The sequence below is a fragment of the Mus musculus genome, chromosome 13, assembly GCF_000001635.26.
Source record: "Mus musculus strain C57BL/6J chromosome 13, GRCm38.p6 C57BL/6J".
NCBI classification, from domain to species: Eukaryota; Metazoa; Chordata; class Mammalia; order Rodentia; family Muridae; genus Mus; species Mus musculus.
The window spans coordinates 73,318,146-73,333,857 of NC_000079.6; the positions used below are offsets into that span (position 1 = coordinate 73,318,146).

General features: G+C 47.7%; 2 protein-coding genes across 4 annotated transcripts; one reads left to right on the forward strand and one right to left on the reverse strand.

Annotated features, from left to right (window-relative positions):
- Ndufs6 (NADH:ubiquinone oxidoreductase core subunit S6) lies at positions 1,731-10,337 on the reverse strand. 2 transcript variants are annotated; one of them, NR_033306.1, is made up of 4 exons: positions 10,133-10,337; positions 9,271-9,324; positions 2,149-2,271; positions 1,731-1,915 (listed from the first exon to the last, which is right to left on the reverse strand). NR_033306.1 is itself a non-coding variant. In NM_010888.2 (4 exons), the coding sequence occupies exons 1-4, from the start codon at positions 10,299-10,301 to the stop codon at positions 1,850-1,852; spliced, it is 351 nt and encodes a 116-aa protein (NP_035018.1). In that variant the 5' UTR covers positions 10,302-10,337; the 3' UTR covers positions 1,731-1,849. The 2 variants fall into 2 exon arrangements, 1 of the variants encoding a protein (NP_035018.1); NM_010888.2 differs by having other exon boundaries at positions 10,194-10,337.
- A 20-nt stretch (positions 10,338-10,357) lies between these two features.
- Positions 10,358-14,033, forward strand: Mrpl36 (mitochondrial ribosomal protein L36). 2 transcript variants are annotated; one of them, XM_030247478.1, is made up of 3 exons: positions 10,358-10,475; positions 12,715-12,946; positions 13,215-14,033. In XM_030247478.1, exon 3 carries the CDS (start codon positions 13,228-13,230, stop codon positions 13,534-13,536), a length of 309 nt encoding a protein of 102 aa, XP_030103338.1. In that variant the 5' UTR covers positions 10,358-10,475; positions 12,715-12,946; positions 13,215-13,227; the 3' UTR covers positions 13,537-14,033. The 2 variants fall into 2 exon arrangements, with proteins under 2 accessions (XP_030103338.1, NP_444393.1); NM_053163.1 differs by lacking the exon at positions 10,358-10,475 and having other exon boundaries at positions 12,864-12,946.
- Positions 14,034-15,712: the final 1,679 nt, after the last annotated feature.

The window sequence follows — 15,712 nt, forward strand, 5'->3', positions numbered from 1 at the left end:
AAAAAAAAGTTTCTATTTTGATTGAACGGGCTTCATTCTCCACACACATGCTCGCCCCAGTACCCTGCCTGTGTTGGCTAGGAGTTGGTGTTCCCAGCAAGCCCTTCTCACACACCAGACTTTGGGAATGCCCACTGGAGTGCTCATACAGTTGGTTTACAGACCTCAGCCTCCATGCATGACCGTGATCTCAGATCAGCATATACAATGGCTGTGGGCAGGGAACACTTAAAGACTCATTGGTGGTGATTCGGGTACTCCGCCACTAGTGGTCTTGGCACTCTCAGACCTAATCCTTGAGATCCCATATGACTTGTAGTGGTTTGAGTATGCTTAGCCCATGGGAGGTGGCACTATTAGGAAGTGTGGTCTTATTGCCTTATTGGAGGAGGTGTAGCCTTGTTAGAGGAATTGTATCACTGTGGAGAAGGGTTTTGAGGTCTCCTCCTGTGCTAAAGCTTTGCCCAGTATATGGAAGGAGCATTCTCCTGCTACCTGTGGAAGACAATCTCCTCCTGGCTGCCACTGGATCAAGATGTAGAACTCTCAGCTTCTACAGCACATTTGCCTGCACACTGCTATGCTTCCTGCCATGATGATAATGGACTGAGCCTTTGAACCTGTAAGCAGCCCCAATTAAACAGTGTCCTTTATAAGAGTCGCCTTGGTCATGGTTTCTCTTCACAGCAATAGATATCCTAACTAAGACATGACTTATTTCATCACAGACAGGAAGCGTTGAAACTATACAACTCACTCTTCCACACCACAGCATTCCCCTCTGCTCAGACATCTCAAGGGCTCATGCCAGCTACAACGGCCTTGTGTAGTCTTCCACATAGTATGATATAGTATCCACAGGGACCCAGCAGACTTCTCCAAGCCCGTGGTCACACAGATGACCCTGGTTAATCTCAGCGGGCTGAATAACAAGACAGGAACGTGAAAGATTTGTAGGGATTGGGAGATGGGGGAGAACGGTCAGACTGCACATTGTGCATATGCAAGATTACAGTAACAAACCCTTAAAACTTTGGCCAGGGGAGATGGCTCAGTGGTTAAGTACCCACTCTGCTCTTGATAACTCCAGCTCCAGGAGACCCGGTGCTTTCTTTTGGTGTCCACAGGCACTATACTCACCTGCATATGCCACACATAAATAAAAGTATTTTAATTTAAAAAACTAAAGAATACAAACAAAAAGTTCCCTTTTACTTGCTACGCTTTAGCTGTTTCCTGTTTTCTCTCCTGGGAAATGGGATACAAACGCCTTCTGACATCTCTCCTCTCCCCACCCTCATCCCCACTCACTTGCAGAGACGTAAGAGGGCATCTGTATCCTACATGTTTTAAATCAGAACTAGCCTAGTTGTCCCCTTCTCGTGCCTGAGTATCCAGTCTTGTGGCATGTCCTCCTTTGAGTTTCCCGCTTCCTTGAGTGGAGGAGCCCACATCAGCCTGCAGTCTGGGACGAGAGCACACTGTTAGGTACTGAGACGCAGTTAATATTGTTAAGCCTTTGTTGTATCCCTTTCAGCGTTTGGCTTGTTTTCCTTTAAATGAGATGTTGGGACCTGGAGTGGGTTGATTTCTCACTGGCAGCTGCTGGGCCCTTCGCTGGTGATGCCGGTGCCCACACTTCATCGCCAGCACTGGAGAAGAGGCTACTTCAGCAGCGAAGCGGCTCCTGCTCATGTTTGCTTTATGAAAGGAAGAAACAACTCACTATCCATGGTGGGAGCATCCTTTATTCAAAACAAGGGACACCATTCACAGAGCAGTGGCCTCACACAGAACACCCAGCGTGGAGATGTTCCATAGGAGTCAGAGGACCAGGACACAGCCCACACTAGTGATGGTGCTGCTTGAACTGCAGGCCGCAGTAGCCACATGTCCCCGTTTTTGTTTCTTTGTCCTGAAAAAATTCAAAAAGAAATATCTCTTACTTTTTAGCTTAAAATCCCAATTAGACAGCACATTGAAAATCAGGTTGAACTTGAAATACACTGTCAACTAGAAACTCCCATGAAAACACCAGGCAGGCTGAACTTTGAGCTATGACTGTTAACTGGGACACCCAGAGAGCCAGTGCGGATGTCTGGGAGGGAAGGTGAACACAAAGAAACAGTAAGCTGCTTAACTGCATACCAAGTTTATGTACACCTTGGGGTGGCCCAGGGCACCACCGCCTCCATCGCAGGCTATGATGCGGTGCTCCACCTCATTCACAGGCTGTTGTGCTATCAAATCAATGGCAAAGTTCTCATTCACCTAGAATCAGGAAAGACAAGAAACAGACAAACACAAAATCTTTGTAATTTCACTCAACTTATGTGTACAGCACTCACCCAAATCCATGAAGTCAAATGAGCAATGACATACTTGAAAACACAATTGTGTCACCTAAACACAGACAGGCACACACCACGTGTGCCTGCAGTGGAATATTACCCTAAACTTTGAGACTTGGAACAGAATGAGTTCTCCCTTTGTCCTTCCTTGGATCCAGTAACTGCTGGGACTTGACCTCGTTTTGTGTCACCTGCTCTGTCTCATACCATCTCTCCCCACACACACTCACACTTCTCCCAAACACAGCACAGTATAGGTGACCACTCCACCTGGGCCATGTGCACTTCCTCAGAATGTGATCTCAGGTAACAATAATGGAACACAGGTAAAACAGCATAATAGACTTGTCTAGATTACACAAGCCCTATCCCATTCCACTCTGTTTGAGCAGTGACCAGCATCTATGTTCCCCAGGCCCAGGAGGAAGAAGCTATGGTGGCTCTTTGCTGTGGTCTATGGCCCTGGGTGTCCCCACACCCCTTTCTCTTCGTAACTAGAGTATCATAAAATTTGATTCTCAGAGTCGTTCACTTCTGGGGTCATGTGCCCTCTGGACTCCATGTCTGTCAATACCAGCTGCCACTGTAGCACTGTCTGTGTTCACTAGTCAAGCATCTCAAAGCTTTCCACCATGCTGTCTACTCATAAATAAAGCAATTAAGTACTGGATCACACCGAGAAAATCCACCTATGAAACCGTCAGGGCCCAATGTTATGTGGACGTGTCAACCCTTTGCTTCTTTATGGTTTCTGGTCTAACTTAGTCCTACATTTCTGGGGTCAGTTGTGGTAAACTATTTTCCTACAGAATTATCCATTTGTTAAAATTTCCTGCAATTTAAAGTGGCATGGTCACTTAATGATGTTTATGAATGTCTCACCAATTAATTAGTCTTCGCTCTGGCCACTCGTATCCCTGTCGCATTCTCTCCGTCAGTCAGATGGATACGGAGTAGTGAATAACCAGCATCTTTCTTACCAGGTTTCTCACACAGCTAAGGTTTTACTCTGAGCACTTTCCTTCCATTTCATAGCTTTCTCATTTTTCAAAATGACTCAAACATCCTAGCATGAAACCTACAGGGGCAAAGTCCAGAGACTAGACAAGGCTATGGCTGCACAAGACTGCCTCACAGCCTTCTACTAAGATTAGAGGAAGGTAATACTCCAAAACTGCACACTGGAGTCCCAACATCTATACATGTACAGGGAGAGAACTGCACAACATTTGCATGCTACAAACTGTTCTGACTGTGCACATGCAACCTTTATATACACCAGGCCTGTGAGCAAACCCTAAATCCCTTCACAGATGCTAGGCCTGTGAGAGGACCCCTCATCCCTTTACACATGGCAGGCCTGTGAAAAACCTCGTGTCTATGCTTATCGGGCCTATAAGCAAGACCCTGTGTCACTTCACACATGCTGGGCCTGTGAGCCATCCCCTGTATACTGGCTATAAGCAGGAAAGTCTGTGAATTTCCCATCTTGAACCTTACCAGAGTGGCCTTAAGATACAGCAAAAAAGCCACCCACTTCTGGAACCAAAGGTTCTTCAGCCCCTGCACTTCCAGGGGTACAGACAGGGAGCCATAATACCACTCTCTGCAGTACAGTCAGATCACAGCCCACAGGCTGGGCGAGTGAGAAGCTTGGTGTGACATCTACAAATCTGGCTCAGAAAGCAGTGCAGGGAAAACATCACTGACATAAAGATAGGACACTGGCCCCTCTCACCAGGTCCCTGAGACCCACACTCACAGAAACATGTACATTCTGGGAAGGCTTAGATATGCTTAGGGCACATATCAATTATAGATTACCCCTTAGTGCAGCCTCCCTTTGTGGATCAGCACTGTAAACATTATGGAAGACACTGGAAACAGATACGTGCTGCAGCAAAAAGGCATTGGGCATCTTCTCCAGCAGCAATTCAACATGCCCTGCTCCCCATATACAGTCCCCATGAACACAGTCCTCTGTGAACACAGTCGCCTATGAAGACAGTCCTCCATAACACTGTCCCTGGTGAACAGTGCCCCATGAACACAACACTCTGCAATAACAGTCCCCCATGAACAGTCCTTTGTGAGCACAGTCCCCTGTGACAGGCACTCCTTGACACAAGCATCTAGAACAGCTAGGAAAGGCTGTGTGTTCTCTGCGCTCTGTGGTGAAGGCAGCAACAATACAAACAAAGCCCCACGGCGTAAAGCCTATGCATCTGCACAGGTGACAGCATGTCACAAAGGCCGCACTAACAAACGCACAGGAATCCATCAGGGCAGTTGCGATGCCTGGCCGTCTCCTTGTGGGAAGGACAGCTGACACCTCCACGCTGGTGACTGACAGGTGCCTGCCCTCCTGTCATTTAATCACTACTCCAGGGCAGCCCTGGCCTCCCATGATTAACATCTGCTCCTTGGGACTTGGCTCAAGGCAGGAATACAAAGAGCCCGGGTGGTGAACACCTCAACCACACATCAAGTGCGCACTGCTCAACCAGGCCCTGCCCTGCTTCTTCCACCTGAGACAAGTGGGGAAAAGCACTGCCAGGGCACCAGAGAAAGCCACCAAGAAAGCCTGTCGCAGATTGTCACAGTGTCGAAGCTGTACAACACTGTGACGTGTGTCCTTTACATGGGAGTGAAGTGAAACTTGAAAGCCACTCTTTCATTCTCTTCTCGATGGCCAGCTGGCTTAGCATAGCAGAAGGACACTTGGGGTCAGGTTCATTTGTCTACAATCTGGCGTCCTATAGTATGTTCCTTTATTTCACACTAGGATGGAATTACTAAACCTAAGACAGAATGTTATGAAATACATCAAGATCAATGTACAACTGAGGCTGCATGACACCCGGATAACCTCTCAATGCTGTGAGGTGAGAGGTCCCTGAGTAGAAGGCTATAGTGTAAAATTAACTCAAAGCTTGGGTCAATTATCATTCAGATACCATGTATACATATGTGTGTAGCCTGTAAATCACAGGCACAAGTGGAGCAGTGCCCGCAGCAGGCTCCAACCCTGTGTATGACATTCAGCTTTGGCCTGGCCTTGGAGAGAAGTTACGCCACTGGCCCCAGGTGGGGGTTATGAATTTACTAATAAACACCATCCTCTGAGATCCTGACTTATCACCAGCATTTCTGACTGGCCATGGCCTTCTAAATTCAGGTTACTTTATGGCCATGACTCTGAGGAGAGTCTGACCGTTAGGAAGTCTGTTTCTCAACCTTGACAACAGAAAATCGACACAGAGATGTGCACAACAGACCCAATCTCAAGTGTCCTATACTTGGCCCAACCGCTGAGTTTCAAACAGTTAAGTGATGCCTGCCTTCTAAGGAGCTGAGACAACAGCAGCTCAGAGAAGTCAGGGCTCCCTGACCTTCCGTGTTTTTCTTATCGGTGACTACTGGATGCCCAGCAGCCCCAGAGGTGAAAACCTGAGCTCCTGCAGGGAGAAACATACTAGCAAGAAACATGTTAGCATGGCAGCCCTGAGTATGACACCAGAGACAGCAAAAAGTCCTCAACTGTGGGCAAGATTGCTGTCACCACAACCCTCGAGAGGACAATACTATTGTCAGTAGATGCCTGACAATCAAGTAACAACTCTCCTCGTCCTCACTCAGGGGTCCCAGAGTACCATCTGCTCTAGGATATCAGGCCTGAGTTCTGACCTTTTGGTTTACAAGGTAAGAAGCACTGATACATCCTCTCAGGATGAAGATGCACCTAAGACAGGCATCCTGAGTCCCGGGCAGGCACTGAAACCCTCAGGTCACGGCCAGCCAGGATCCTCGCAAATGCGTCCCAGCCTTCTAGCAGAGCTGGTCCAACTGTCCAGTATCCTGTGATCCACAGTCCTCAATCAAATCCAGACACAGCTTATTTCCTAACCTAGGACTGATGAAACTCAGACTAGAAAGAGAGGAAATCAAGTCAGAGAACGTTCAGGTATGAGTATTAGAGAAACCGCATACTTCAGTGCAAATGCAGAATTGCAACATCTGAGGAACCCTCTGAAAATGAGGAGCTGAGTAAGTACTCAGGCTCCAGCATGGTTCACCAACTCTGTAAGGCCAAGCACAGCCATCAGGAAGAGTGTATGTGGGACTCACGCCTTCTTCTGCAGAGCTACAGGGATAGTGGTAGTCTCTTATGGGTATGGTTCAGAGGCCCAACACTTACCTGGTACATGGAAAGACCTACACCATTACTGATGACTACATGTATGGGGGGGAAAGGTGCCTAAGTTCCACCCCAGCACTGCCAAGAGGAAAAAAAAAATGCTAAGACTAAAATAAATAAACAAATATTTTAACTACCCATGAACAGGGAATTTGTGTTTAAAGACCAAATGCCTGAGTAGATGCCTCCTCATCACCAACAAACAAGTGTTTGCCACAGAAATATGCACTCAGGCAGACAGTGCTGTACCAGGACAAGGCATCAGGACACTAGTGAGTGTGAGTACCACCCATCAGGGCAGGGCAGGAGCAGGCCAGCTCCCTGTCAGCAGTGTTTCTGTCCAACCACACTGGCTCTACTGTTTCCATTTACCTTTAAACTTCCCTGTGACCTTCTACCATGCTACCCAGAAACCACAAAGACAGTGACACTGGAGACCATGCTCAGGGCTTCAGGACACATCTGCTCCACAGCTGTTGACCCACAGCCCTGCCACAAAACACTTGGCAAAGTGGGGATGTGGAGTCCAGCCGTACCTTCAGTAACAGCATCTGTTAATGCCCAGGACACCTGTTGGCACCTCTGCTGGAACAGACCTCCCCATCTCCAGGAGCACACTGCAAAATAAAAGCCATGGAGCCTGCCCGTCCTCTCAATATGCATTAGTGTCCAACTTCCAATGTCACAGTTGCAGTTAGCTGTAGAAAATAACTGTCATGCTAGTATACTCAATTATCCTGTTCTCAACACCACTCTGGAGGACTGGAGACAGGAGGTGTGCACAGCAGGGGGTTGCACGCAGCAGGTGTCTGACACCACACTAAAGGACACTAGGCAGGAGCGCAAGCAAAGGCCACAATGATGAGGAGCACAGCAGCTCCTAAAAGTAAACAGAGATGTCCCTGCCACACTAAGAGCAGAGGTCGCCACTCCCAAGGCAATCCATCTCCTGGACACCTCCAGTGACAACGTCTATGAAAAACACTCCAAGTTACAAATGAGAAAACTGAACTTGAGAAGTAGCAGCCTATGCCACTCACCCCAAAACTGTGGTAGCATAAAGTTCACTGCCTTCCACCCACTTAATGCAGACACAGCACACATGCACACACTCATGCACAGACACATGCATATCCCCCCTCCCTCTCTCTCCTGGCAGACATTGGAACCAATCCCAGCACTCTTTCACTGAACCTGGAGTGGACTTCGGGACCCTTCTTGCAGTATAAGCAAGGAAAGAATACAATTATCTGTGCCTCTTATTCACTAGGCGCATGAGGATTCTGGCTGAAACTTGGAAATATGACCTTACAGATAACTAATGCGTAGCAAGTGAGTCTGCTACACAGAACTCGGAAACTAGACACTGGGACAACAATGTAGCCAAGATCAGAGAGGGCAGGGGAACAACGCTGAGCTAGGATACGGTAGAACAACAAAAAAAAAAAAAACCAACAACAACAACAAAAAAAAAACACCAAGCTGACTGTAAAGGTCAAGAGCGTGACTGAAGGCAGACACGGAAGGTGAACAATTTTGGAAACACAGAAGCCAGACCGTGAACTACCATATTACAAGGAAGAAACCAGGAGCTATAGATGCAAATATCACAGAGAAACTTGGGCTACATAGGCAGAGGAGACCACAGCCTTCTATTCTTTCCCTAGCAGGATAGTTACATGTGTCTGAACTAAATGACCTTTCTCTGTGTAGGAGACTCAATCTACTGGTTACCCCTGGGATCACATGGCACAACTAATTTGATGAAAACTACAAAAATCTTACCTCAAAAAAGTTATCAGAAGAGTACATTTTAATAGTATGTCTTCCTTTAATCTAAGAGATAGTGTGCTGGCTAGTTTCCACTTGACATATTCCAGGGTCTTGCCTCCACATGATTAGCCTGAGGCAAATCTGTGGCATTTTCTTGGCTAATTGATGTGGGAGGGCCTAGCTCACTGTGGGCAATGCCACCCCTGGACTGGATGGTGGTCCTAGGTGCCATAAGAGTAAGAGCCATAACATGGAGAGTAAGCCAGTAAGCAGCACTCCTCCATGGTCTCTGCATCAGTCCCTGCCTCAAGTTCCTGCCCTGACTTCCCTCAGGAATACGACCTGAGAGTTATAAAATGAAACCCTTTTGTCCCCAACCGCTTTGGGTCATGGTGTTTTATCTCAGCAATAAAAAAAAAAAAAAAAAAAAAAAAATGCTACGGCAAGTACCAGACTGAAAACAAGATCATGCTTATGAAAATCTCAACTACTGTTCCAAGATGCTCTGCAGTCTGAGAGGAAGAGAAAAAAAGTTAACACAATTTGTACTTAGGACTCTGCGTTTTCTAGGGTGGTTGTGATATGTGAGGATTTCTTTAGCTTCTTCCATGTTAAGCTGGCACACACTAAGTACCACTTCCAGGAGGAGCCTAGGACCAACAATGAGGATACAAAAGAGCTACCTCAAAGCTCAAATACCTTTAAGGAACACGAGCTACCTCAAAGATGGGCCCAAGTACAAACATGAAATCCACTTGTCTCTTTACACCTCATACAGAGCTTGAAGGTATTTTTATGCAATACCTCAGTTGTGCCTGTCTTTTCATTACAATCTACCACCCAAGTCAGGCGCAGGATTCACTGTGGTACATTAGTGCTCAATACACTTCCGGCATTTGAGTTGCTCAACCTGCTTAAGTTTTACGAATTCCTCTATCTTTCACTTACCTCTTTCTGACGATCTACAAAACGAACCCTCCTGTAGTCTTTTTCATCATACACCTGGAAAAAAAAGGCCATCTATTATTCTAAATAAAGTCACATAATATTGATTGAAAATACTATAGAACGATGTTCCCCTTGGCCTATACCCATTGATGAGGAGACAGACCCACTAAGAGGCAAAATGAACTTGTACTGAACGGTCTCAGGGGATGACAGGCTGGAGTGCAGACTGGAGACAAAGTTCCTGCCCTCACAAGTAGCCAACTCCAACAGGCGCGATTTCATTTCAGCAGACATAGTTTCTCATTTTTTGGTTCACTATTATATTGAACGAACGCTAGGGTTGCTTTATACACTATTGATAGGCTATTTCTCCACTGGTGAAATGAACCAATTCAAGCCAGATTAAATTATATTAAAGGTAGGTTTATTGGGAAGCCGCTCTCAGGTGAGTTCACTGGCCCCAAGGATTGAGGCCAGAGAAGTCACCATTGGGACAGGAGGAGGGGTCGGGGGAGAGAAAGGGAGTGTGTTCAAGGAGAGGAGAAAGAGACAGGGTGGGAGAAACCAAAATGCCTGGATTATATAGGGAGGATCCTGGGCTGCAACGCCAGGTAGGGACTGAGGAATGCTGGGAGAACCTGCATGCCGGGTCTCCTTTGATATGTAAAATATGCACCTCAGTCCTCTGTCCCGGGTCCAAAACACAACAATCATTTGTTAAAACATTGAACTTAATATAAAGATATGGCCTAAAGAATGAGGAGATCCAAGTCCCAACCGAAAGCCACCAGCTAGAAACCGGAGCAGCGGGTTGCACAAGGTGAGCCCAGTAGTGCCGCGCGCTAGCCTGGCAGAAGCACACCTTGCTGCGCTCCCTGCTACCGTCAGTCTTGGGTTCCAGGCATGGCGGGCGCGGCCGTTACCTGGCCGGTATGCGTGATCTTTTCCCCGCTCGGCGACACTTGAACCCCGAAACCCCGTGCAGCCCTGGGGAGAGTCAACAGCCGGCGGAAGGTCAGCACCGCCGCCATCTTGCCGGTGACCCTTGACCCCACGCGTCGTACCAAGTGCCGGCGCAGGCGCACAGCAGTCGGCGGGGAGTACTTGTGGAACTTTTTTCGTCCTATGCCTGAGCGGCTGGCGGGGCTGGTGGTGGAACTGGATAGGATGCGGAGCTGCGGCTTAACTGTGCGCAGTGTTCAAAGGTTACTAGTGTGACAAAGGCAGGGGGTGGGGGGACGGAAACTGAAGATGCGCTGTGTGTGCTTTTATGCCAATGGAGAAAATGCAGATTTTCCGTGGGTTGGTTTGTTTTTTGTTTTCTGTTTTGTTTTGAGTAAAGAAGTAAGTTGTTCAGCAGAAGAAACAGTTTGTGCAGTCAACTCTCCTGGTCCTGTATGTTGGTGTAGGAAAGTTAGATTTCTGAGCATTTTTGCAACGCTGCAGTAGTTCAGTTTCCAGTTAGACTGCAAGGAAGTTTACCCAGCATTGGAAAGCTGTCCGGAAAAGCTCTGCTATGTAGAAAAAAACCTGATGCAAATCGTAGTCTGTAACTCTGAAGGCTGTTTTGGCCTCTCCTGCCTCATTTGAATCTGAGTCCGAACCTCCCTTGGAACGACATATACTGTCAAACCCCAAAGTAGCCTGAACAACTTTGCTCAGAGGTAGACAGGTGGGACCCCAGACTCAGAGCAGGGCCGGGTCACTAATTCCGAGAAAGTGCCAGAAGCTAGCATGTGTTGTTTGGGATCTCTTGGCCAGGATTGGAGGTTAATGACCTGGTATCTACCTTTCTGTGCTCTGCTATAGCATAAGGACTAGGTGAGTCTGAAGACGAAAGGGGTAACCAGAGAGGGCCCTAAGACACAAGGACAAAGACCTCGCCAAGTTGAAAAATGCCCCAATAAATGTGGGCCTAAGATGCCCTGGCTAGCCTTAAGCTCTGTAAGCCAGGCTAACCTAGCACTCACTGTCTTCCTGCCTCAGCCTTTGGAGTGCTGGGATTTCAGGCTTATGTCTCCACACCCTGTCCTGCAGATTTGTCTCATTCTCCCTCTTTTTAAAGGATTTATTTTATATGTATGAGTGTATACATTTATATATGGCCATGTGTGTGGTTACCTGGTACCAAGAGAAGGGCACAGGATCTCCAGACAGGTCAAGTTACAGTCCATTTGAGTAGTTGTGTGGGTGCTGGGAACAGAATGATGGTCTTCTGCAAGAGTAGCAGGTGCTCTTAGCCATCAAGCTATCTCTCCAGCCCTAAGTCTCTATTTAAACCCTAACACCCCCTGTCTGTGTATGAGTTCACACACATGTGAGTTCATACACAGGTGCCACAGAGCACATGTGGAAGTTGGAGGAAGCCAGTCTCTTTTTCCATGTGAGTTCTGGGGACTGAACTGAGGTCTACAGACTTGCATGGAAAGCACTTGTGACTCCCAGGCCATCTCTCTGACCCACATTATTTTTTTTAATTGCTAGAACTCTGGAGTCCTTTTTTCCTTTTCTTTCTTTCTTTCTTTTTTTTTTTTTTTTTTAGGCATTTTTATTAGATATTTTCTTCATTTACATTTCAAATGCTATCCCCCAAAGTCCCCTATACCCTCCTCCCTCCCCCCTCCCCAACCCACCCACTCCCACTTCCTGGCCCTGGCATTGCCCTGAACTAGGGCATATAATCCCCAAAGAAAGACCAAGGGCCTCTCCTCCCATTGATGGCCGACTAGGTCATCCTCTGCTACATATGCAACCAGAGACACAGCTGGGGGGGGGGGGCGGTGTTTACTGGTTAGTTCATATTGTTGTTCCTCCTATAGGGTTGTCAACCCCTTTAGCTCCTTGGGTACTTTCTCTAGCTCCTTCATTAGGGGCCCTGTGTTCTGGCAAATACAGAAGTGAATGCTCACAGTCATCTATTGGCTGGAACTCAAGGTATTCCTATGGGTGCTTAGTGTGAAGGGTGAGACTGGGAGTTAGAGAGAACTACATTAGCCTTAATGACAACCTACTTTGCTATACATAAAAATAAGATGGGTAGATTTACGAACCACCTGAAATCCAATGTATATGAATTAACTGTAGAAGCCCTATATATAGGAATTACCTGTACGCACACATATATACATATATACATGTATATATATGGAAATTAACTGTAGAAATCAGTAATGGTGTATGTTGGTCTTTCCACGTTCCTTGTTGCTTTTCCTAGTTCGCGGGTAGGGACTTAACTAGAGCAGTGTCTGCACTTGCTCCTCTGGCCTTTCCCATGTCTGCCAGAACGTCTCTTAATGTAAACATATGACCTGTACATTTTGTCTGAATGTTGGGTTTTGTTTTGTTTCCAATATATTCACTGTTTGCAGTTTCTTTTACAGTCAAAGCCTGCTTTTTCTGTCTTTTTTTTTTTTCTTCTCCCATGGGCACCGGTCTTGGTCCCAGCATCTGCAGAGGCAGAGCTTAGAGTGCAGGATTCTGGATAAAGAATACTGAGACAAGGAAGGCTTTATCTGCTCCTTAGTCGTCCTCTGCACAGCACACGTCATCCCACGTGACCTTACGCCATCTTTCTTCCTGGCGGTGGCGTCCCACTCCACTGCGCAGACGCGGAAGCTTCGCTAACCGGCGCCCGAAGTTGATTAAGGACTTCTCCGCCGGTGGCACCCCTTCCCAGGTGTGGGTCCCAGGTTTCATGGGGGCAGGCAGAGGTGGTGCCAGAGCTGCTGGCCGGGAGTGCGGGCGGGGTCCCTGGCCGGCGTGAGTGAGCCTCCGGAATCTGCGGCTTCTCCGGAGTGCGCAGGCCTGGGCACATGGAGACGCGGAGCCCAGAGTGCAACCCTGGCATGTGTGCTCTGACCTCTGATGCCAAGTAACCTTGATAGGGGAGGGCCTAGGGACTGGCAGACGTGCAGCACAGGATGACCACGCTTCTCTTCCCCCAGGTCTGGGCTCGGCATGGCCGCACTGCTTGTACGGAGCGTGGTGGCTTCGGTGGTGGACCCGTTCCTGCACCTGAGTCGCCTCGCGGTGAAGCCCCGAGTCTTCTCCTCGTTCCTGCTGGGGACATTGCCACGCGCCAAACCCTGCGCAGAGGTGCGCTCAGTTCTCTGTGGCCGTCCCTTGCCGACCCTGCTGCCCTCGCTGGGCTTCAAAACCAAAGGTGTCATCAAGAAGCGCTGTAAAGACTGCTACAAGGTGAAGAGGCGTGGGCGCTGGTTTATCCTCTGTAAGACCAACCCCAAGCATAAACAGCGACAAATGTAGCCCTTGTCTTCAAGCAGTGTCCATGGAAAATTCATTTCACCTTATCAGAGAAAAATAAACATTAAGCATTCTGTAAGATCCATGGGCCTTAGGGCTTTGTTGAACCCCCCTTTCCCCACATCATAGCCCAATTCCTTCACATCTAATCAGACCAGAGCTGCCGATGGAGAAGGATTGTTACAGTAGCTGTGTATGAAGCAGGAATACAGAGCCAGCTTTATCTCTTGAGACAAAGTCTGGCTCGGTAACCCTGGTTGACCTGAAACTTGGAGAGAAACTCCTGCCTCTGCCATTTGTTACCATATGCAGCAGATTGTAAGTGCTTTAAGAGGCTGCCTGAGCCAAAAAGCTCTTGTGGGGTGTGCAACAATCCCAATTTAAGAACAAACGATGTTCTTGTGTAGCAACTATCCCAGTCTTTACTCAAGGAAAACCTTGTTTACATAGAAATGTCTTTTGGATACCAATTAAAAATATTTGTCATGACTGTTCTTACACTCTGGAGTAGTAGTGTTCTTTATTACCACCAAACTAATGCTTTCAGAAGGAGGTTAGTACATTTTCAGTTCAAAGAAGGTAACAGAGCATGCTGGCTTCTGCAGGGAGTGCTAGGACACCAGCAATTTTTCAAATCTTGCGGTTGTCACTATTAAAAATCGGGCCTGAGGGCTGGAGAGATGGCTTAGCAGTTAAGAGCACACTGACTGCTCTTCTAAAGGCCCTGAGTTCAAATCCCAGCAAACACGTGATGGCTCACAACCCTCCGTAATGAGATCTGATGCCCTCTTCTGGGGTTTCTGAAGACAGCTACAGTGAACTTACATATAATAAATCTTTAAAAAAGCGGGCCTGGGGTTCATGTTTCTCCTGGTCTTTGACACTATGCCTTTTTGTGGTTCTAAGTCCCATTAATCTGTTGAACTTCAGGTTCACCTGGTGTAGTCTACCAACTGATTCCAGACTAGCGTGTTTTGTGGCCCTGTGATTGATGTCGAGTGCTGTGAACCTGCTGTCCTCTGTAAGGAATTATACCTGGTAGCTGCTGGTACCCTCTATCATTTTCTTGGAGTACTGTGAATTCAGAGATAGTTTCAATAGGTAGCTACAGGAGATAACCATTGCCTTTTCCTGGGATCTTAAAATAGCCGTTAAGAAGTGCTCACAGCACTAGGTCTGATAGTTGCTAAGCAAGAAAGTTTAAGCAGAGATCCTCCAGACAAGACTTTGAAAAGAGAGGTCCTGGCAATAATGTTATTTTTAAGGGAGGCAGAGAAACCATGTGCTTTGATCTGTTGCCTTTTGAAGGGTTTGTATAAGCTTATCTGTGAACCTGAAGCCCGGGAGAGAGTCTGAGGACACAGGGAGAGCAAATGGCGCCTTAATAGGACCTAGCACAAACGATAGCAAGTTCTCTGGTTCATCATTCACACCACATCACATGCGGATAGTGTTCAGTCCTGAACTCTGCAGTAAGTTTCTGATGGGCCCAGCCAGCAGGAGGTGAGGCGCAGGAACCCACTTAGCCAGCAGAAGACCCTGGGCCAGGGTGACCGGACCAGCCTGGCTGTAAGCACCCTTCCATGGTGGTCACTTTAGTTCTGCCTCTTGGACTTGGGAGGCGATAATGTGTAACAGGACAGCTAAGAGGTGAAGCCCAACCCCACCATTTTCAGCTGTGTGGCATTCTGCTCTGGGTGCCTCCGGTCCCTGGCTGTAAGATGGGAAGTTATAAGTTTCAAAACTATAATGTTAGCGTCAGAAGAATGTGGCACGCAGTCCTTGGTGTGTGCCTGTCACTGTATTAGTGATACAGGACAATTGGTTTCAGGCCCCAGGACAAGGGACTGAGGTGTATACTTTACATATCAAAGCAGACCTGCCCTGCTGGTTCTCCCAGCATCCCTCAGTCCCTACCTGTCATACCCTGCCCCACAAACCTGAACTCTCCAGCCCAGGGGCTGGGCTGCTCTTCCCCCAGGGGCTCCTACCTATATAATCCAAACATTTTGGTCTTCTCCTCTTCTTACTACTCCTCTTTTTTTCTCTCTTTCTGTCTCTGTCTGTCTCTCTGTGTGTCTCTGTCTCCCCCCACCACGCGCACACCTTTCTTTCTCCCCTTCCCCCACTTTCCCCATGGTGACCTTCCTGGCCTTAGTCCTTGTGGCTAGTGAACTCA

Coding starts and splice junctions, on each gene's coding strand:
- Ndufs6 (NM_010888.2), bottom strand. CDS start 10,301: ATGGCGGCGGTGCTGACCTTCCGCCGGCTGTTGACTCTCCCCAGGGCT. Junction 9,325..10,193: donor AGATCACGCATACCGGCCAG/GTAACGGCCGCG, acceptor TTTTTTTTCCAG/GTGTATGATGAAAAAGACTA. Junction 1,916..2,148: donor CCAAGGTGTACATAAACTTG/GTATGCAGTTAA, acceptor GAATTTTTTCAG/GACAAAGAAACAAAAACGGG.
- Mrpl36 (XM_030247478.1), top strand. CDS start 13,228: ATGGCCGCACTGCTTGTACGGAGCGTGGTGGCTTCGGTGGTGGACCCG.